This window comes from Arvicanthis niloticus, chromosome 22 (assembly GCF_011762505.2).
Source record: "Arvicanthis niloticus isolate mArvNil1 chromosome 22, mArvNil1.pat.X, whole genome shotgun sequence".
NCBI classification, from domain to species: domain Eukaryota; kingdom Metazoa; phylum Chordata; class Mammalia; order Rodentia; family Muridae; genus Arvicanthis; species Arvicanthis niloticus.
The window spans coordinates 3214994-3237904 of NC_133429.1; the positions used below are offsets into that span (position 1 = coordinate 3214994).

Sequence of the window (22911 nt, forward strand, 5' to 3'; positions counted from 1 at the left end):
CTATGACCAATTTATGCCTCATCCTAGAGTTGTAGCAATAGTTCAGTATGAAAACTGTGACACAGTGCAATCCTGAAATCTTAATTTGCAGTAGTCAATTATTGCTAATCAGTACCAATTATAGTCAACTATTGCTTACAAAAAATAAAATTAAAATTCAATGAGTTAAAAAAGCAAAACCTATCAATATAATGAACTATACTGTTTGAAAGAGGAAAACACATGATCATCTTAAGACATGCTGAAAAAGCACTTCACAAAATCCAACACCATTTTGTGATTAAAAATCTTGGAGATAAAATGTGCGTAAGGGACATACCTACACATAACATAATTCACAAAATGACTAGAGCTAACATCAAACTAAGTGGGGAGAAACGCGAAGCAATTCCCCTAAAATGAGGAATAAAACAGAGCTCTTCATTATCACCATACCTACTCAATATAATACGTGATGTTCTAGTTAGAACAATGACACAACTAGAGGAGTTCAAGGTAATTCAAAGTTAAAACAAAGAAATTAAAATATAACTATTAACAAATGATACAATATTAAACATAAGTCATCCAAAATTCTACCAGAAAGCAACTGTAGCTCATAAACATCTTCAAGGATGTGGCAGAATAAAAAGGAAACTCAAAAAAAATCATCAGCCCTCTGTTATAGAACTAATGAATGAACTGAGATAGAAATAAGGAAAACAGCACTGTAATGACTATTCCTGGCTGTCAACTTGACTATATCTGGAATGAATTACAATCCAGAATGGAGGGCTCACCTCTAATCCAGATCATGAGGCTGGGAGACACAAGGAGACTTGGGTCTTGGAATGAAGATCTTGAGCCATAGTGGCTATGAAAACCATAGGCCCAGCCTTTAATCCCAGGAAACTAAGGCAAGAAGACCTCTGAGTTCAAGGTCAGCCCTGGACAAAACAAGTCCCAGATCCAGGTGTGGTGGTACACACTTAATCTGGGCCACAAGTTCTGCAGGAGAACTACATAAGGACATTGGAAGAAGGAAGATCACTTTTTACTTTCTTGCATTTACTAGCCACAACATCTCTTTGGAATCAACTAGCCTTGTGAGACATCCCCAAACTGAAATGTGGTAGAGCTCTAAACAGAATTCTCAAGAGAAGAATCTTAAATAACTGAGAAACACTTAGAAAAAATGTTTAATAACCTTATTCATCAAAAATGTGCATCAAAACACACTAAGACTCAATTGTACACCTGTCAGCTTGGGTAAGATTGAAACCACAACTGAACGTTCATGCTGGTGAGGATGTTGAGCATACGGTCCAAAGAGTTGTTGCAAAAAAACCTTGCACAGCCACCTTGCAAATCAACATGTTAGTTTCTCAGAAAATTTGGAAGTGATCTACCTCAAAACCCTACCATTTTATAAACCAAAAGTAGTTTCTATCCTATAACAAGGACACTTGCTGAACTGTGTTCATATCAACTTAATGCATAATAGCCAGAATCTGGAACCAACCTAGTTATACCTCAACCAAAGAATAAACTAAAAATATGTATATTTACACAGTAATGTATTGTTCAGCTGTTAAAAGGGATGTCATGGAATTTGTAATGAGAGAAAAACTATTTTGAGTGTTGTTACAAAGACCCAGAAATACAAATATGGCATAAGTGAAGATTCACTATAAAGTAAATATAATCAGGCTACAGTCTAAATATCTCTAGAGGCTAACTAACAAGGAGGGCTTAAGGGAAGAAGCACAGATCTTCAAATGTAACAAATATCAATAATCTCTTTTAAAACTGAACACATTCTCTTATTATGTTACTTAACATGGATTATGACTTCCTTGACTATTATTGTGTGAAATTAAGTGATCTTATACCAAGAATACTTCACTTAAAAATATGATTTTTTTCTTTACTTGTCTATTTTACCAATATCTTTGTAACTTAGAACATGAGCAAGTATAACTTTTCCAAAAATATCATTGTATAAATGGCTTTACAGAAAATGGACCAGTTACTTAGACCCCTTTTCACGTGTGATATATTTTGGCTTGGGGTCTTTCAAGCTTGGTATAATGCTCTTTCTTCTTTCAATTTATGTTTTAGTACAACAACTACTTGTCTTGAAATAAGATATTGCAGAATAATTTAATATTTAGAAAAGAAAATACAATTTAATTACAACCAGGTAATGTAAATCATCAATGTTGTGGTAAATAATGCTAGCCATCTCACAGCAAGTATCTTTTTTGTTCCTGGTAATTATGATTATTGTAGTTGGACACAAAGAACTTGAATATACAGAAAATAAACTAAATAGAGTCAGAACAATGTTATTTCAAAATGACTATGTACTCCCTCACAGAATTATCAAAGATTTAACCAGAAGTATGAATGAAGATTAGTAAATATAACTCTATGTATTCATATACCTTTTCTTGTACAAATCTAGATACTTTAAAAATGTTTTACAGAAGCAAATATATTTAGTATGCATAGAAAATTCACTTTTATAACAGCATTCTATTTTCTCATCTCATGACCTATTAAATCATCTGACAAGTCATTCTTTATAATTGATGAGCCAGACATTTAAATCTGTTTTACCACAAGTGGGTTCATTGTAGCAGAATTCCACTGCTATTGTGTCTAGAGCGACAAAGTGCGTAGTACACAATAGTCCATACATGGTTAAACTAGACTGCAGAGAAAAAAGAAATCAAGTGGAGACTTACGTCTTGTGAAATTAAAGAAAAATGATCCCTAGGTTATATAGAGATTCACATGAAATATTGCATCCATTTGTGTAATTTTTGATTCCTCTGACCATACTTTCTATTTCAATTTCTGACAAAATGTAAAAAAAAAAATCCTCACTAGCTGATATTTTAATTCTAAACCATTTTGCTGCTTCTCTGCCTTGATCTGATGACCCATCACCATACCCAGGTGTTACAAGGTCATGTTCCCTAGAATCCACATTACACTTTCAGCAATTTTTCATTAACTGACCACAGAATAGACCATGGTTTTGTAATTTTTTTCACCGTGTACAAATCAGAGTTGAGCACATGCTTCATTTCTCCATTTCTAGTCTTTAATTCATGTATTCCTTACAGTGACTGAAATATCTGCATCATACAAAATTTACTTTAAATCTTTTAAAAATAAATATACACGGTTATTTTTAAATTCACCAAGAAGGTGAGACTACATGTCTGTCTTGATTCCCTATTCCTTCAGACTTAAGGGTGTCTAAGGAAGAGCTTTGAGTGCACATAGTCTCAGAAAATATGTCTTTGAGAATACATCCATAAAATCAATCACCTGCATAATGGAAATTTTATTTTGTATTTTTAATGAGTTGGTTAATATGGATAAAATATCTGAAATCAAAAGATGTGGCACATATTTGCATTTAATACTGTAAAAATGGTCAGGATACAAAATAGTAGTGAAGAGGGTTAAATTTCTAATTCTTCCCTTACTGTACCCAATTCAGAGGCAGCTGGTTCAAGCCACAAACATCAGTCTAGAAATTAAAGAAATATTCCAAAATTACAGATTTGAAAAGCATTATCTGCTCTAATAGAAACATGACTGAAATTCCACAATTCCCTGAAGTATTGTGCTAATCTGCTGCTAACAACTCTTTTAGAGCTAAGAGTCTGAGGATTTAGAGTATTTGTTCACAAAGAAAAGTGGAGAAATTGCAACTCTCAAGTATGGAACATGAGAAACTGAAACAATTCTCTCTATTCCCACTTCAGAGGACCAAAACAGTCAACCCAAAACCAAAATTAATGAGAGGATCTGGGAAGGGAAGATATCCAGCCTCATGATGGGCATGAAGTAATGTTTAAACCCACACTTAACCTAGGACACATGAATCTTTCAAAACAAGTCAATGCAAAACACTTACTATAATACATCTTCTGTGTCAAGAGACAATGTTTTCCAATCTATTGTTTTACTCCGTGGCCAGAAATAAAAAATGGGGAAAAAGGCAGCAATCACTACATCCCCATCATAGTATAACTGGTGTTTTGATTTGGCTAGGCACAAAGAGGTTAGACGGCTCCAGATGAAAGTTGGCATCTGCAGAAACACGGAGATAAAAAGCCATGAGAACATTCTATTAATAGATGCTTCTACCAAGTCTTGGGGTGTTGAGATACATAGTATGGTAGTATGTGTTTATATATACAATTACTGTTCTCATGAGTATCTGTCTGTTTTAGATGTTGTTTATGACTGAATATGTTCTGTCTGTTTATCCTGATATAAACTCATGGCTTTTTCCTCCACCCCTGTGGCCCTTTCTCCTTCAGGCTCTGCATCTGAGGCAACTCACTCAATGAAAAACAAGTTATTTTGCAAGATGACTTATTTTCTCCTCCAGACACAATCCCAGTTATTTCTTCCAAGACTTAATGATCCCAGGGTTGGAATCCATTTTGGTGTATTGTGTCAAAACAATATATCAAGAAAAAGTTAATGTGAGTGCCCTTTAAAAATACACATATATAACATCCAATAAAGTCATACTTAGAAAAAGATGAAAGTCAAGGAAAATCATATGAAATATTTATAAGCAATAATAAGTGGATGTGTTTAATATCAATGATATTATGATAAGTATGTGTGTAAAGATTCAGAGACCATTCCAGTTATGGTACATGCATATCTGCATACAAATATTTTGTCTTTCCCCTGCTCTGGACACTTTCTGTCTTATTCTTGAGTAATCACCTATCAAATTGAACTTATAACTTCAGATCTGCAACTGAATTTCAGGATAGAAATTATGTTACTAATTTTATATTTGTATTTAATTTGCTATTGTCCTGTAAGTTTATCCCTGCTGGAGCACTGAGTTGATTTGTCCTCAGTATATTCATGATACTTAAGCACCACTCTTTGCCCTTGTGCATATATGAGTATATTAGCCCTACCCCCCACCACTTATCAAAAGAGCACAATCACTGCTGAGAATCTCTTCACTTCTGTCATGAAATTACTGAACAGATATTTTACAAGTAGTGATTATTTTCTAGCATGTAACACCTTTAGGGCAGTGAAAAACTTTTGTGCTCTAGTGTACACATGGTTGCCTTTCCAGGTTAATTTGGTCACAATGAAAACTGTAGAATGTAAAACACATGTAAATATATAGGCAATGCCATTCTTATGAAAATGATCAATGAATTTTGGTACATTATTTTGTCTCATACTCCTAAAATGCAAGCTGTCAACACAAGAAATATGGGAACAGGGTGTTTATTGATACTGGCAATTCGCCAACAGCAGTGTTTTCTCTTCAGATTTACAATAATTCTAACAGTTCCATTAGAACATACCGGTTCTATTTTAGAGTCATGTCATGTGCCTTCTCACCATGAGCACAGGTTCCCCTCTTCCCTCCCCCTGTCCACTTTCCATCCCAGGTTCCTCCCTCCCTCCCCACTTGTGATTGCTTTCTTCTCCCTTTCAAGTGGGACTGAGGCGTCCTCACTTGGGCCTGAAGGCTGCATTTTATTTACAGTTGTATGTCTGTTCAATCCCCTTCCTGACATATACAAATATCCAGTGAGTATCTAAATGAAATAGCGGCTGTTAATTTAGAATCTATAACCAGTACTCTTATATAAACAGAAGCATCATGGCAACTTGGGGACTTCTTGGTCCTCTCTGTCTAACATTAATTTTACTATTTTATCACAGAGGTTCCTAAAGATTGGGCAGAATTGCCCCTAGCCCTAGTACAAGAATGACAAGCTAAGGATAAAATTAATACTATTTTTATTAATCACACTATTAACTATTCCACAGCTTTGAGTATTTGTATTAAGGCACAAAGCACGTGCCCAAATGTTAATTTTTCTGAAAAGTAGACAAGGAAGGAACTAGTAAGTTTCATAAATTACCCAGATTTTGTCAGTAGGTGGTGTTGAGACTTATCTTTTGTAACTTGTCCAGAGACATGGAGAGTAGGGAGACATTCTCAGTTTAGAAAGATCATGTGTGTATAAACTATAAGCTAATCTGGCAGATAAATGGATTTATACTTAGGGTCAAAATAGTAGCAAGATAATCTCATAACAGCTCACCATTTACTTTTCCTGCTGAAAAGAAAAGATGTCCTAATGAAAATGAACATTAATACTGAAATGTTTGTCATGTCAATTCTAAGGATTTCTGATGTTTTGAAAACCAGCTATCCATGTAAGGTAATCTGGACTGTTGCCTGTTAACTCCACTCAGCTATTTCTAAATAAAACATAGAGAACACCCTTATAATAAACTCCAAGTCATGAATTTGCTATAGTCCCTTAACTCACAGGCTGACCATCTCAAATCAGTTAAAAAAGTTAAAGAAGGACTGGGTCTAAGCTTTGTATTCCTAAATGTGTTATACTGGTACAATGCCTATGGGAGTAACAATATTCATCTCACTCTTATATCACTAAGAAGCTCATGCCAATGAAAACCTTAAAATTTGTAAAGAAAGTAAATTGGTGCCATTTAAGAATTTATATCTTCATCTTGATATTAATTATACAGATTTCTACTAATAGGTTATGGCTATGCAATAAACCCTAGCTAATCCTCTCTATTCCGACAAAACCACTACTTTTCCCTAGAGAGACAGCCCAACATTTACCACCTTAGTCCCCAAGCCCAGGGAATAGGGGCGCTGACTCATCATTAGCTTCTTCAAGCTGATTATGGGCATTGAGATATTAGAAGAGGAGTGGGGGGGAGAGCAAATTGATAATCCTCTGATGCTGTGTCTTCGATGCCTCCAGATGGAATTCCAGGACCTCAGAGGTTTGAGCAGGTCTGCCCAGGTGTTCAGAGGTCTCTATAAATTGGCTAAGTTTTAGAAACTATGATTTGTGCTTCCCACAATTATACTTAACTCAGTCATTCTGGATTTCTGATGGGGTTGAAAACATATAGCTACTGATCTTAAGAGAAAAGATTTGCGTGGATGGTCGTCAGCTGACATTCATCCTAAAACCAGGTTCAGAACTAAATGTTTTAGTTAGAATAGATGACAGAGGAGCTGGTTAGTCAACAAAATGATGGACGGGGTATTAGGACTATCCTGTACCTCACTGGTACAAATTGGCATAATTATGATCTAATTGTATTTTGAGAGAAAAGTTTCATTTTAACAGGAAGGGTGATGTGTAGGAGGAGCTAATGTAGGAGGAGTACTGAGAGGAAGAAAAGGAGTAAGAAGAGGAGAAGAAGAAAGAGAGGAGAAGCTAGGTGATGAAAGAGAGAAAGAGGGGGGAGACAGGGAGGCAGATGTTCAAGTATCTCCACCAGTCAAAGATAGTTGTTATATCTAGGTTGGTCAGTGGGTTACACCTCTGATTGAACAATTCCAAACTTATAAAGCCTATGATTAACATTATTTTTTAAAAAATGTATAAATGCAAAAAGGAAAAGGGGGCATGGGATAGGGGTTTCCTAAGGGGGAGGGGGGGGAATGGGGAAAGGGGATGCCATCTGAAGTGTAAATAAAATATCTAATAAAAAAAAGAAAAAAAATTAGTAAGAAAAAAAAAGAAAAGATGTCCTTTCTCCTTGATTTCTTTTTTTGTTTGTTTGTTTTTTGTTTTTCGAGACAGGGTTTCTCTGTGTAGCTCTGGCTCTCCTGGAACTCACTCTGTAGACCAGGCTGGCCTTGAACTCAGAAATCCACCTGCCTCTGCCTCCCAAGTGCTGGGATTAAAGGCATGCGCCACCACAGCCCGGCTCTCCTTGATTTCTTTGTGCTTATAAGAAAACCCAGTTCTATGTTTCAGTTGTAAGTACAGAATGGTAGTCTTTCACTTTGTTTTAATTTTCGGAGCCTCACAAAAGAAGAAAAACATTTTCAGTCATTTGGAAATTGTAATAAATGCAACTTTATTTGCAGGGGACCTGAGCAATTGTGGCTCTTTGATATGTTTTGAAAAGAACGACCCCTCACAAGATTATCTCCCACTAAAATGGCAGTCAGCAGGGGTATGGGAAGCATGCCTTGCTTTTCTTTCCCCCAAAAGCTAAGATCCTTTCTCCTGCATAGTTGCTCTCCAAGAACCACACATCATTGCTTTGGTGGAGTTGAGCAGCACTGTTTGTTTTTGACTTCCTTCTACTGATGTGGTCTCTGTGTTTAGAGCATGTCAGTTTCTCTGGTGTAGGCAGCTTGATTTAAAAAGATGCACACAGTGGATTTAGAAAATAAAGTACCTGGGATTGGTGTGATCTACAGATTTTGTATTATTGCTTGGAAGACATTATAACCAGCCCTTATTTTTCACCCATGAACTGGACATGAGGCCTTTTTCATAGGGCCCTGGTAGAGTATGACAATATATGTGAAAGTACTTGCACATATTACTTTCTTCTTCCTCCTCCTCCTTCTTTTCTTCTTACTGATCTGCTCCTTCTTTTCTCTTCATTCACCTCTTTTTCTTTATAATTCTGATATAGGGTTTCACATCATAGCCAGGGGTGTTCTTGAACTCATTACCCTCTTGGCTCTACTGTTGGAGTTCTGGGATTACAGATATGTGCCAAACAGAGACCTATAATTTATTAAATATTTTCTCTCACATTTAGGGGTCTACTAAAATAATTTAGCACAAGGTATTATGTTAAGCTTAGATCACATGGCCAATATTGTCAAAAGATGCCAAAAGATTAGTGAATCATATGACTGAGTACCAGCACCATAGAAGTTCAATAAATCATACTTTTCTTCTACTTTCCTATAATTTAGTGGACTCTATAAGACATCAATGATATTTGTTTATGTCTTTTTATTAATTATTTTATTTGTTTACATTTCAAATGATATCTCCCTTCCCTGTTACCCTCCACCAAAACCCCTATTCCATCCCTGCCTCCCATTTCCCTCTATGAGGGTGCTCCTCCACCTATTCACTCACTCACACCTCACACCTCTACCATCCCCCTATGCTGGGGCATCAAGCCTTCTTCTTTTCCCATTGATGTCAGAAAAGTCCATCCTCTGTTCCATATGTATCTGGAGTCCTGGCTCCCTCCATGTAAACTCTTTGGTTGGTGGTTTAATCCCTGGAAAGTCTGAGTGGACTAGTTAGTTGATATTGTTCTTCTTATGGGGTTGCAAACCTGTTCAGCTTCTTCAGTCCTTCCTCTAACTCTTCTATTAGAACATTCCTGGGCTAAATCTGATGGTTGGCTGTAAGAATCTGCATCTGTATTGGTCAGGTGCTGGTAGAACCTCTCAGGGAACAGCCATATCAGGATTCTGTCAGCAAGTGCTTCTTGGCATCAGCAATAATGTGGGGGTTTGGTGTTCTGCTATTTTAGCATTTATGTGTTCATGCACCTTTTGTAGAAAGAATGATGAGCTATTTCCAGCACATATATAAGTCAGCAATGAACCTTCTAAAAATCTAGCTCCAAAGATCATGATCTACTAGCCATCAAAAATACCTGCACTCATGGTAACATATACACTGAGGCTCATGCCCACCCACCACAGCACACAAATGCACACAGAAATTCATACACACAGAAATGAAAATAAAATAAATCTGATAATTAAGCCCAGTTCTTATTTATTTGTCCCAGTTCTTAAAATGGGACAAATAAAAAATCTTTGATTGAAGTAAGCATTTATGTTTTATGGACAATCTGGCAAATAGCTTTTATAATTCATTCTTAGCATATTTTCTTTTTAGAACAATTACATTGGAGCTATTCATTACTAACATGGTTTTTCAGTGTTCATGATGCGAATGGAATTGACTCTAAAATAAGACAGGGATATAATTATGGCACTGTTAGAACTAGAGTAAATCTGAAAAGAAACAACTGCTGTTGGCAATATGTCAATATAAACAAACCCTTTATTCCTATATTCCCTGTTTTGACACATTGCATGTCAGGAGCAAGAAACAAAATAATGTACTAAAATCCATTGATCATTATCATAATAATGTCATTGACTATACATTTATTTGCAGTTTACATTGTAAAATTTTCATTGTGACCAAATAAACATAAAAATGTGCCAAGTCTACACCAGAACACACAGTTTTTTCACTCTCCTATAATTGTCTTATGTGCTAGAAAATACTCCCTGCTTGTAATACATTGTTCTGCAATTTGATGATAGGAACATAGAGATTTTTAGCACTGATTATGCTCTTTCAGGAAATGAGGGGTTCTGATATTCTCATATCACAGAGGGGCAATGAGTGGTAGTAACGTATAAAGAAGATACTGAGGACAAATCAATCCAATGTACTAGGTTGGATAAAAATACAGAACAATAACAAAGTAGATCAAATGTAAGATGAAGTTAGTAATGATTACTATATTGAAAGTAAGTTGCATTTCTGAAGTAATAATAAATACAACCTGACAACTGGTTACTCAAGAATGAGACAGAAAGAGTCTGGAGCAGAGGACAGACAAAATATTTTTATGCAGATATGCATGTATCCTACTTGAAATGGTCTCTGAATCTCCAGACACATACTTACCATAATATCATTCATATTAAACATGTCCCTTTAAATTTTGCTTGTGAATATTTTCATAGGTCTTTCCTTGGCTGCTCATCTTTTTTCAACCATCACTTTTTAAAATTTGATATGTTTGCATTATCCTCAAGAGCTTTCAAATGAACTTTTTCTTGATTATAAATAAATTTGTTCCAATACACAGAAAGTGATTCTAACCCTGGCATTGTTCAGTTTTGGAGAAAATAACTGAGATTATCTGGGAAAAAATATGTCATCTTGCATAATAACTAGGCTTTCACTGAGCAAGTTGCCTCAGATGCAGGGTCTGAAGGAGAAAGCACCACAGAACTCTCAAGGGGTGGAGAGAGAATCATTGAGTATATATCATGAAGAATAGACTGACATACTTATCCCTAGACAACATTATAAACAGACATCTAGCCCCTTCCACCTCTCACCTGGGCCTTGTGGCTGGAGCAGACACCCAGCTGGTCTGCACCTCTGTGGATACTATATCACAAGACATTCTAGAGGGGTCACTGAACTCAGAGCGACAGGTAAGAACAGTCACCCTTTGCCCTACACCCCAGAGCTACAATTAGGAATAAGGGGTGCTCAGGTCCCACCAGGCACTCAAATCCCATCCCTGTGAAATACCACTCCCCTTTGTCCCCTTGACTGTTCCTTGTGGCTGGGGCAGACACCAAGCCAGTCAACTCCCATGAAGACACTGTATCTCAAGACATCCTAGAGGAGCCACTGAACTCATAGCAGTGGACACAATATCCTGAGACATCCTAGAGGAGCCACTGCACTCAGAGCAGTGGATACCTAGCTGGTCTGCTACTATGGAGACACCATATCCTGAGACATCCTAGAGGAGCCACTGTACTCAGAGTAGCTGGAGCTCAGGATCACAGAATCACAGAGACATCTGGATTCTGAGGAGTTCTGACACAAGCAAGATAACTGGAAAGGCAGGCTTTAGTCAGAACCAGTGAGTGCAGGTAGCACTAGAGTTAACCAGATGGCAAAAGGCAAGGGCAAGAATGTAAGCAACAGAAACCAAAGTTACTTGGCATCATGAGAACCCAGTACTCTCACCATAACAAGCCCTGAACACCCCATCACACTGGAAAAGCAGGATTCAGAATTAAAATCACTTCTCATGATGATGATAGAGGACTTTAAGGACATAAATAACACTCAAAGAATTTGAGGAGAACACAGGTAAACAGGTAGAAGCCCTTAAAGAGGAAACACAAAAATCCCTTAAAGAATTGTAAGAAAACATAACCAAACAGGTAAAGGAATTGAACAAAACCATCCAGGATCTAAAAATGGAAGTAGAAACAATAAAGAAATATCAAAGAGAGACTTCCCTGGAGATAGAAAACCTAGGAAAAAGACCAGGAGTCATAGACACAAGTATCACCAACAGAATACAAGAGATAGAAAAGAGAATCTCATGTGCAGAAGATACCATTGAAAATATTGACATAACTGTCAAAGAAAATGCAAAATTCAAAAAGCTCCTAACCCAAAACATCCAGGAAATACAAGACACAATGAGAAGGCCAAACCTAAGGATAATAGATATAAATGAGGGTGAAGACTCCCAACTTAAAGGGCCAGCAAATATCTTCAACAAAATTATAGAGGAAAACTTCCCTAACCTACAGAAAGAGATGTCCATAAATATACAAGGAGCCTACAGAACTCCAAGTAGAGTAGACCAGAAAAGAAATACCTTCTATCACATAATAATCAAAACATCAAATATACAAAACAAAGAGAAGACACTAAAAGCAGTAAGGGAAAAAGGCAAAGTAACACATAAAGGCAGACCTATAAGAATTACACCAGATTTCTCACCAGAGACTATAAAAAGCCAGAAGATCCTGGACTGATATTATACAGACCTTAAGAGAACACAAATGCCAGCCCAGACTACAATTCCCAGCAAAACTCTCAATCATTATTGATAGAGAAACCAAGATATTCCATGACAAAACCAAATTTACACAATATTTTCCTACAAATCCAGTACTTCAAAGGATAATGGATGGAAAACTCCAACACAAGGAGGGAAACTACAACTGAGAAAAAGCAAGAAAGTAGTCTTACAACATCCCGAAAATAAGATAGTTTACACAAACATAATTCTGCCTCTAATAACAAAAATGACAGGAAACAAGAATCATTTTCCTTAATATCTCTTAATATCAATGGCCTCAATTCTCCAGTACAAAGACATAGACTATCAGACTGGATACATAAACAGGACCCAGAATTTTGCTGCATTTAGGAAACGAAATGTACCTCTGTGACAAAGACAGACACTACTTCAGAGTAAAAGAATGGAAAACAATCTTCCAAGCAAATGATCCCAAGAAACAAGCTGGAGTAGCAATTATAATATTAAATAAAATCGATTTTCAACAAAAAGTAATCAAAAAAGATAAGGAAGGACACTTCATACTTATCAAAGGAAAAGTGTATCAAGATGAACCCTCAATTATGAACATCTATGCCCCAAATGCAAGGGCACCCACAATCATACAAGAATCTTTACTAAAGCTCAAAGCATACATTGCACCTCACACAGTAATAGTGGGAAACGTCAATACCCCACTCTCAGCAATGGACAGATCATGGAAACAGAAACTGAACAGAGATACAATAAAACTAACAGAAGTTATGAACCAAATGGATTTAACAGATCTCTATTGAACATTTCATCCTAAAACAAAAGAATATACCTTCTTCTCAGCATCTCATGGCAGTTTCATGAAAACTGAACATATTATCGGTTATTAAACAGGCCTCAACAGATACAAGAAGGCTAAAAGAGTCCCAAGCATCCTGTAAGTCTGGTCTTCAATAACAACATCAACAACAAAGAGCAGCAGAAAGCGCACATATACATGGAAGCTGAACAACTCTTCACTCAATGATAACTTGGTCAACGAAGAAATAAAGAAAGAATTAATTTGTTTTTTAGAATTTAATGAAAATGAAGGCACAACACACCCAAACTTATGGGACACAATGAAAGCAGTGCTAAGAGGAAAACTCATAGTTCTGAGTACCTCCAAAAAGAAATTGTAGAAAGCATACACTAGAAACATAACTGCGCACCTGAAATTTCTAGAACAAAAAGAAGCAAATACACTCAAGAGGAGGAGAGGAGGAGACAGCAGGAAATAATCAAACTCAGGGCTGAAATTGACTAAGTACAAACAAAAAGAACTATACAAATAATCAACAAAACCAGGAGCTGGTTCTTTGAGAAAATGAACAGGATAGATAAACCCTTAGCCAGACTAACCAGAGGGCACAGACACAGTGTTCAAACTGACAAACTCAGAAATGAAAAGGGAGATATGACAACAGAAATTGAGAAAATCTAAAAATAAATCATCAGATTTGGCTACAAAAGCCTATACTCAACAAAATTGGAAAATCTAGATGAAATGGACAATTTTCTAGACAGATACCAAGTATGAAAGTTAAATCAGGACCAGAAAAACCATCTAAAGAGTCCCATAACCCCTAAAGAAATAGAAGCAGTCATTAAAAGTTTCCCAACCAAAAACACGCCCAGGACCAGATAGGTTTAGTGCAGAACTCTATCAGACCTTCAAAGAAACCTAATACCAATACTCTTCAAACTATTCCACAAAGTACAAACAGAAGGAACACTACCATACACATTCTATGAAGCCACAGTTATGCTGATACCAAAACCACACAGACCCAACAAAAAAGAGAGCTTCAGAGCAATTTCACTTCTGAATACTGATGCAAAAATACTCAATAAAATTATCTCAAACCAAATCCAAGAATACATCCAAACAATGATTCACTGTGTTCAAGTAGGCTTTATCCCAGGGATGCAGGGATGGTTCAATATATGGAAATTCATTAATGTAATCTACTATATAAACAAACTCAAAGAAAAAACCCACATGATAATTTTACTAGATCCTGAGAAGGCATTTGACAAAATTCAACACCCTTTCATGGTAGATGTCATGGAAAGATCAGGAATTCAAGGCTCATACATAGACATAGTAAAAGCAATATATACCAAACCAGTAGCCAATATCAAACTAAATGGAGAGAAACTTAAAATCAGGGACTAGACAAGGCTGCCCACTCTCTTCCTACCTATTCAATGTAGTACTCAAAGTCTTAGCTAGAGCAAAAGACAACAAATGGAGGTCAAAAGGATACAAATTGGAAATGAAGAAGTCAAAATGTCACTATTTGTAGATGATATGATAGTATACTTAAGTGACCCGAAAACTTTCACTGAGAACTCCCAAACCTGATAAACAACTTCAGCAAAGTGGCTGGATATAAAATCAACTCAAACAAATCAGTAGCCTTCCTCTACTCAAAGGATAAACAGGCTGAGAAAGAAATTAGAGGAACAATACCCTTCACAATAGTCACACATAATATAAAATATTTTGGTGTGACTCTAACCAAACAAGTGAAAAATCTGTATGATAAAAACTACAAGTATTTGAAGAAGAAATCAAAGACCTCAGAAGATGGAAAGATCTCCCATGCTCATGGATTGGCAGGATTAATACAATAAAATGGTCATCTTGTTGAAAGCAATCTACAGATTCAATGCAATCCCCATCAAAATTCCAATTCGATTATTCATGGAGTTAGAAAATGTAATTCTCAAATTCATTTGGAATAACAAAAAACCTAGGATAGTGAAAACTATTCTTAACAATAAAAGAACATCTGAGGGAATCACCATCCCTGACCTCAAACTGTACTACACAGAAATAGTTTAAAAAAAAAAAAAGAGCACTGAGCAGATCACCAGCGGCAGCTCTGCACCCACCCTCACAAAACCCAGGGGAAGCAGGGCTCCCAGGAGCTCTAACTTGGGCAGTATCTCAGGTAAGGAAACAGCAACACTCGCCCCAAACAGGGAGTAACCGGAACACACAGGGATCCAAGAATTCACTTCTGGCCTGTATCTTCTGGTCTGGGCCCAAGCGCTCAGCAGATCCTGGGAGATAGCTCCTGGGAGCCCTGCTTCCTCTGGGTTTTGTGAGGTTGGGTGCAGAGCTGCCAACAGTGATCCACTCAAACCCAGACAGTATCTTAGGTAAGGAGACAGCAAAACTCATACCAAACAGGCAGAAACTGGGACCCACTGGGACCCAAGAATTCACTCCTGGCCCTGAGCACTGGTTCCTTCCTGTCTCCGCCTGAGCACTGAGCAGTTCTTGGGCCTCAGCTCTAACCCCAGCAGCAACACCCATCCCAAACAGTTCTAACACAACCAAGATAATAGGAAAGACAGCCTCCAGTCAGAGACAGCTCAGGTAGCACCAAGGAGATCCAGATGGCAAAAGGCAAGTGCAAGAACATAAGCATCAGCAACCCAGAGTACTCGGCATCATCAGAACCTAGTTCTCCCACATTAGAAAGTCCTGAATTCCCCATATCACCAAGAAAGCAAGAGTCAGATCTAAAATCACTTCTAATGATGATGACAGAGAATTTAAGAAGAACATAAATAACACCATCAAAGAAATTGAGGAGAACACAGGTAAACAGGTAGAAGCCCTTAAAGAGGAAACACAAAAATCCCTTAAAGAATTACAAGAGAACACAACCAAACAGGTGAAGGAATTGAACAAAACCATCCAGGACATAAAAATGGAAGTAGCAACAATCAAGAAATCACAACAGGAGACTATCAGGGATATAGAAAACCTAGGAAAGAAATCAGGAGTCATAGATGCAAGCATCACTAACAGAATACAAGAGATAGAAGAGAGAATCTAAAGTACAGAAGATACCATAGAAAATATTAACACAACTGTCAAAGAAAATACAAAATGCAAAAAGGTCTTAACACAAAACACCCAGGAAATTCAGGACACAATGAGAAGACCAAACCTAAGGATAATAGGTACAGAAGAGAGTGAGGATTCCCATCTTAAAGGGCCAATAAATATCTTCAACAAAATTATAGAGGAAAACTTCCCTAACCTAAAGAAAGAGATGTCCATAAATATACAAGAAGCCTACAGAACTCCAAGTAGACTAGACCAGAGAAGAAATACCTCCTGTCACATAATAATAAAAACATCAAACGCACAAAAGAAAGAATTTTAAAAGCAGTAAGGGAAAATGGCCAAGTAACATATAAAGGCATACCTATTAGAATTACAGCAGAATTCTCACCAGATACTATAAAAGCCAGAAGATCCTGGACAGATGTCATACAGACCCTAAGAAAATACAAATGCCAGCCCAGGATACTATACCCAGAAAAACTGTCAATTACCATAGATGGAGAAACCAAGATATTCTATGACAAAACCAAATTTACACAATATCTTTCCACAAACACGACACTACAAAGAATGATAGCAGGAAAGCTCCAATACAAAGAGGCAATTATATCCCAGAAAGAGCAAGAAAGTAATCCTCTTCCAACAAACCCAAAAGAAGATAACCACACAAACAATGCCTCCACTATTAACAAAAATAACAGGAAGCAACAATCTCCTCTCCTTAATATCTCTTAACATCAATGGACTCAATTCCCCAATAAAAAGACATAGACTAATGGACTGGATACACTAACAGGAAACAGCATTTTGCTGCATACAGGAAACCCACCTCAGTAACAAAGACAGACACTACCTTAAAGTAAAAGGCTAGAAAACAATTTTTTAAGCAAATGGTCCTAAGAAACAAGCTGGAGTAGACGTTCTAATATCAAATAAAATCAACTTTCAACTCAAAGCTATCAAAAAGGATGAGGAAGGACATTTCATATCCACCAAAGGAAAAGTCAACCAACATGAACTCTCAATTCTGAACATCTATGCCCCAAATACAAGAGCACCCACTTTCATAAAAATAAAAAAAAAAAAAAAAAAAAAAACAAAAAACAAAAAAACACCTTACTAAAGCTGAAAGCACACATTGCACCTCACACAATAATAGTGAGGGATTTCAACACTCTCAGCAATGGGCAGACCATGGAAACAGAAACTGAACAGAGATAGAGTGAAACTAACAGAAGTTATGAGCTGTTCCGAGCCCCTCCGTGTCCCCTTTGCCCGAGAAAAAGGACATGTGAGGCAGTGTTCGGGTGGTTACTACAACGAGGCTTTACTTCTTGTATAAGCAGAGGCGGAAAGACCCAAAGCCCGGGAAAGGCACTGCTATATGTACCCTAGAGTGGTGTGTTCACTTCTGATTGGCTGTTCACTCATCACCCCATATTATGCCCCAGGATGGGCAGTGACTTTGGCGCACTTTTTGCCTTTTGCACCTGCGCAGTCAGTTGTTTACTAGTGGGAGGACAGGATGCCCACGCCATCTTGTAATGGCGAATGCTGACATGCTCACTGCGGCTCCCAACATCTCCCCAATCTATATATTTAAGATGGAACAGCCTATTGTCTATGAAGCGCAGCACCAACTCAGTGAGGGAAAGCAGAGGCCTGATCCCCTGTGCAAAATGAGATATTGTAATGGGTTTACTTCCCATACCCATCTCTATGCCTTTTGACGGGGAAAGGGTGCCTCCACCCTGGGGCGCCACCAGGGGAGGAGGTTTCTTGGCATCAAACCTTTGTGCAATCAGGCATACTTTCGGGAAATCTATCCACACTCGTGGAACATTCCCTGTCGAGTACCCACTCCCAAACACCTCTAAATATTCAGGTACCAGTTATTCAGGCAAGGGCTGGCTGGATTTAGACCTCTCATCGACCCAGTGCAATGGGCTGAACCCTTGGGGTGCATCGACTGAGGGTCTCAGTCATCAGATACTTTCTTAGCCTAGATAGCCAAATTTCAGGGGAAGATCCTTGCTCAAGGCTATGAGTGCTTGGGCGATAGCGACCTTGTCACGTTTTTGTTGGGCTCTGAGCTTACAGACCAACCATCATGAACACTAATCCACAACATAGGGCTGCACCAAACAGGCCTATCCCCACCCTTTAAGAAAGAAGGAAAAAGCAGAGGTAGGCCAAGAAGTAAAGTCATCAGGGGTAACGGGGTCCACACGTGTTCCATTAAGGCTCGAAATCCGGATCTGCAATTGCTGTTGCATCTGGTCCAGCTCCCTAGTCCACTTCCTATGAACCTGATTTAGGAGAGTCCAAATGAGAACTGAGAGTGTCTGCAGATGAATCCTTCGAGGGGGTTATTTCAGGAACCACGAGTCGCTGTGTCAGTCGCTCTGGCAGCCAAAATGGATTGTCTTCTTCCTGTGGAAAAACACAAACAGCTCTCCTGGATCTTATTAAAATAGGATCCGGGCCTTTCCATTGACCAGTTTCCATTTTATCATTTCTTTTGGCCTAGTTGGTTCCAGGCAATGGCGATCAGCCGCTGTATTGCCCTGACTGTCCAAATTCAAAAAGTTGAGGGTAAAAAGTGCCAGAGAAACAGTAACCCATGGGACCGTGGGCAGAGCTTCCTCAACTTCTCCTTTTTGTTTTATCAAATAAGTTTTAAGGGTACGATGAGCACGCTCAATGATGCCCTGTCCCTGAGGGTTGTAAGGAAGACCCGTCAGGTGTGTCACCTCCATATGGCGACAAAATTGTTGAAATTTTTGAGAACTGTAGGCTGGTCCATTGTCAGTTTTAAGAATTTTAGGCTTTCCCCAGGCACTCCAAGCCTCGAGGCAATGTTGAATAACATGGGCCGCCTTTTCTCCGGTCAATGGAGAGGCGAACATAACTCCAGAACAGGTATCAATGGAGACATGCAAATATTGTAATTTGCCAAAGGATGGGATGTGAGTAACATCCATTTGCCAGATCTGTAATGGCCTAATTCCCCAAGGGTTAATTCCGGTATGGGGAACAGGTAGGAATTGGCAGCAGTTTTGGCATTGAGTCATGATATCTCTGGCCTCCCTTCTAGAGATTTTAAATCGACATCGTAGTGTCTCAGGTGTCACATGAAACCTTTTGTGAAAGGCTTTAGCCAAATCCAATTTTGGCGAAAGGGCAATTGCAATCAACTTTGTGGCTTGATCTGTCAGGTCATTTCCACGGGACATAGGTCCCGGTAAGCCTGAGTGAGCCCTAATATGAGTTATAAAGACAGGGAATCTTCGCTTAGCCAGGGTAAGCTGAATCTTTTGAAAAACTTCTACAAGTCTGCTAGATGTCTTAATTAACCCAGCAACTTCTAATGCTTTTACTGCATTAACCACATAGAAGGAATCTGAAACAATATTTAAGGGACCTGGAAAGATTTCCAGAACCTCTGACACCACTAAGCATTCCACAATTTGAGGTGAGGTTTCATGGTATTGTTTGGATGTAACCTTATCATTAATCACATAGGCACCCACTCCTGTTTTAGACCTGTCCGTATAAACTACCATTCCATCTGGGAGTGGCTCCTGAGACACAATATGTGGAAATATGATAGCTTGAGTTAAGGCAAATTGTAAGATGGGATGCTTAGGATAATGATTATCTATTTGACCATTGAAGGAAGTAACCAGCACTGCCCAAACATCAGAGGTTGCTGTTAATATTTGGACTTGATGGGCAGTATAAGGCACTATCAAAACCTTAGGCTCCCTTCCAAAATGAGTAATGGCTGCTTTTAGTCCACGAAGGGCAAGCTGAGAGACTGAATCTGGATACCTTTCAATAATCTTTGCAGGAGAAGCATTGGGATGAATCCATAACAAGGGCCCCTCCTGCCATAACACAGCAGTTGGTAAGTGTCTAGTTTTAAAAACACATAGGTCAAAGGTTTTGGTTTCATCTATGCATTTTAACTGGGCGTCTTGTAAAACGTTTTCTACTACTTGCAGAGCACGGCTCGCAGCCAGTGTTAAGGCCCTCGGTGAGGAAATATGAGCATCCCCTTCCAAAATATCAAATAAAGGTTTCAGCTCGGCCGAGGGAATTTTTAAAAATGGTCTTAACCAATTTATATCACCTAATAATTTCTGAAAATCATTCCAAGTATGTAAATGGTCTCTACAAATCTCCAATTTCTGAGGAATTATCTTTTCTGGATAGATAACTGTCCCTAAAAAGGAACCAATCTCTGAAAATTGAACTTTCTCAGTAGCAACATGTAGACCCCACTGTTCCAAGGTGTTTAATAATAAGGGGTATGAGGTCTGTAAAGTAATTAAATCCTTATGACACATAATAATGTCATCTGTGTAATGGGCCAGCAGCAGAGAGGGAAATTGTTTCTTAATTGGCTCGAGGGCCATTTGTACATGCAGCTGACATATAGTGGGGCTGTTGGCCATGCCCTGAGGCAGAACTTTCCACTGATACCTTTTATCAGGTTCAAAATGATTAATAGTAGGTAGTGTAAATGCAAATCTTGGTCTATTTTGTGGATACAAAGGAATAGAGAAAAAACAATCTTTAATATCTATAATTATGATTTTCCACTGCTTAGGCAAGGCAGAGAGTAAAGGCAAGCCTCGTTGCACAGAGCCAAATAGTCGCATCTGTGCATTGATGGCTCTTAAATCATGTAAAAGCCTCCACTTTCCGGATTTCTTTTTAATGACAAATATGGGTGTATTCCAGGGAGAGGTAGAAGGTTCTAAATGACCGAGCTGCACTTGCTCTTTAATTAGTTTTGTAGCAGCTTCCAATTTTTCAGAGGATAGGGATTACTGAGGAACCCACACAGCCTCCTCTGTGAGCCAGGGTATGGGCATAGAACCCTCAGTGGCAACTAGGGAAAACCCAGGCCTTGTCTTCCTGTGTTTGATTTTTGTGAGACAGGATCTAACCTTCCTTGTTTGTTCCTGCCAAGACCTTTCCCTTCTTTAAATCCCATTCTCTTTATAATGTTTATAGCTTGTGGGGAGTATTCACTAGTCAGAACTAGCCCTAGGTCTTGTAAAATATCTCTTCCCCAGAGACTGACAGGGAGAGGAAGCACATAAGGTATAAAATTTCCTGTTTGACCCTCTGGTGCCTGCCAAGTCAACGAGCGAGAACTGACTGTGGGACTGGCCTTGTATCCCAATCCTTGTAGGGAGTGGGACAATCTTTTTACAGGCCATGCCTTAGGCCACCAATTAGAAGAAATAATACTTTTATCTGCTCCTGAGTCCAGAATTCCAGTAAAGTTCTTCCCCTCTATTGCTAACTGTAAGGTGGGTCTAGTTTTAAAGTCAACCACCAGATGAGCAAAGTCAGTTCCTGAGGAACCAAGCCCTTGAGCACCTCTAAGCTTCTTGGTGGATGGAAAACAATCATGTAAGCTTGGAAGGACAACCAATTGAGCAATCTTGTCCCCAGGGGAGATGGAGAATACGCCTTATGGGCTAGAACAGAGAACTTGAAGTTCTCTGGTATAATCCTGATCTATTACACCGGGGTGTACCACGAGCCCTTTTAAGGTAAGAGAGGAGTGGCCTAAAATAAGGCCGACACTTCCCTCTGGCAGGGGGCCTCTATAATCAACCGGGATCGGCTGCACCCCCATGTGTGACATTAGTAGGACTCAGGAGGTGGAGCGGAGGTCCACTCCTGCAGTACGCCAACTCCCACCAGCATGTCAAAAGTCCATAATTGTTGTCCCTCAGTATTTGCATTAATCCTGGCTTGTGCTTGCAGTGCCTCGTGCCACAAGGCCTTCCACTCTAGGTATTGGCCCATATTGTTAAGTACCGCCTTCACTGTGTCCTACCAGTCTCCTGGTGTCATAGCAGCTGTACTTAATCTCTCCACTTGGAATATAGTAAAATTATCCCCAATTCCATATGCACGTACTGCCTCAGCTAATTCTTTGATCTGCCTATACTCTACTGGGGCATGAACACGGACGCCTTCTGCCGCTTCAAAGACCAGAAATGCAAGCTGTAGCTATCTGCGATCTCCTGGGCTGAGAAATGAATTAGAGGCACTGCCCGGGGCATAAGCCGGAGGCAAGGACGGGGGCGAGGGATTCAAGGTCTTTCTTATTCTTATCCCAGAACGGCCACCCTTTGCATAGGCAGCTGCTTCCTGCCCCAGGCTCTCTTCCTCTCCTTGCGTTAGGTCTTCCTCGGAGCTGCTAAGGTTTATGGAAGCAGGCTCCTTAATGGGGTACAGGGGGTCCCCCACAACTCCACTCTCTCTTCACCAGCCGGCGAAGGGTCCTTAACCTTAACAGACCCTGCAGTGGCCCCTGTTCCTCTTGAGTACTCTTTCCTATGACCAGGCTCCTTGGCCTGCCTCTGTTGTCTAGGATTTTTTGCCTGCTTCTCCTTTCCAGGCTCCTTGGCCTGATGCCAGCTAACATGCTCTGGTTCTGACAGCCTGGAGCAGACCTCTCTTGAAACCTCTTGACTTGCCCTAATAGCTGTGCTTCGGGCTGGATCCTCATAACACAAATAAGCTAA

At 38.9% G+C, this 22911-nt stretch overlaps 1 protein-coding gene and 1 pseudogene across 1 annotated transcript in view; both read right to left on the reverse strand.

Moving 5' to 3' along the window:
• The window catches only part of LOC143436469 (vomeronasal type-2 receptor 116-like), a 42039-nt gene extending 37911 nt beyond the window's left edge, over positions 1-4128 (reverse strand). Inside the window, exon 1 of the mRNA XM_076920856.1 lies at positions 3917-4128. Coding sequence (XP_076776971.1) covers positions 3917-4128 — 212 coding nt within the window. The remainder of the gene's footprint in view (positions 1-3916) is intronic.
• A 17126-nt stretch (positions 4129-21254) lies between these two features.
• LOC143435653 (endogenous retrovirus group K member 113 Pro protein-like) lies at positions 21255-22022 on the reverse strand (annotated as a pseudogene).
• Positions 22023-22911: the final 889 nt, after the last annotated feature.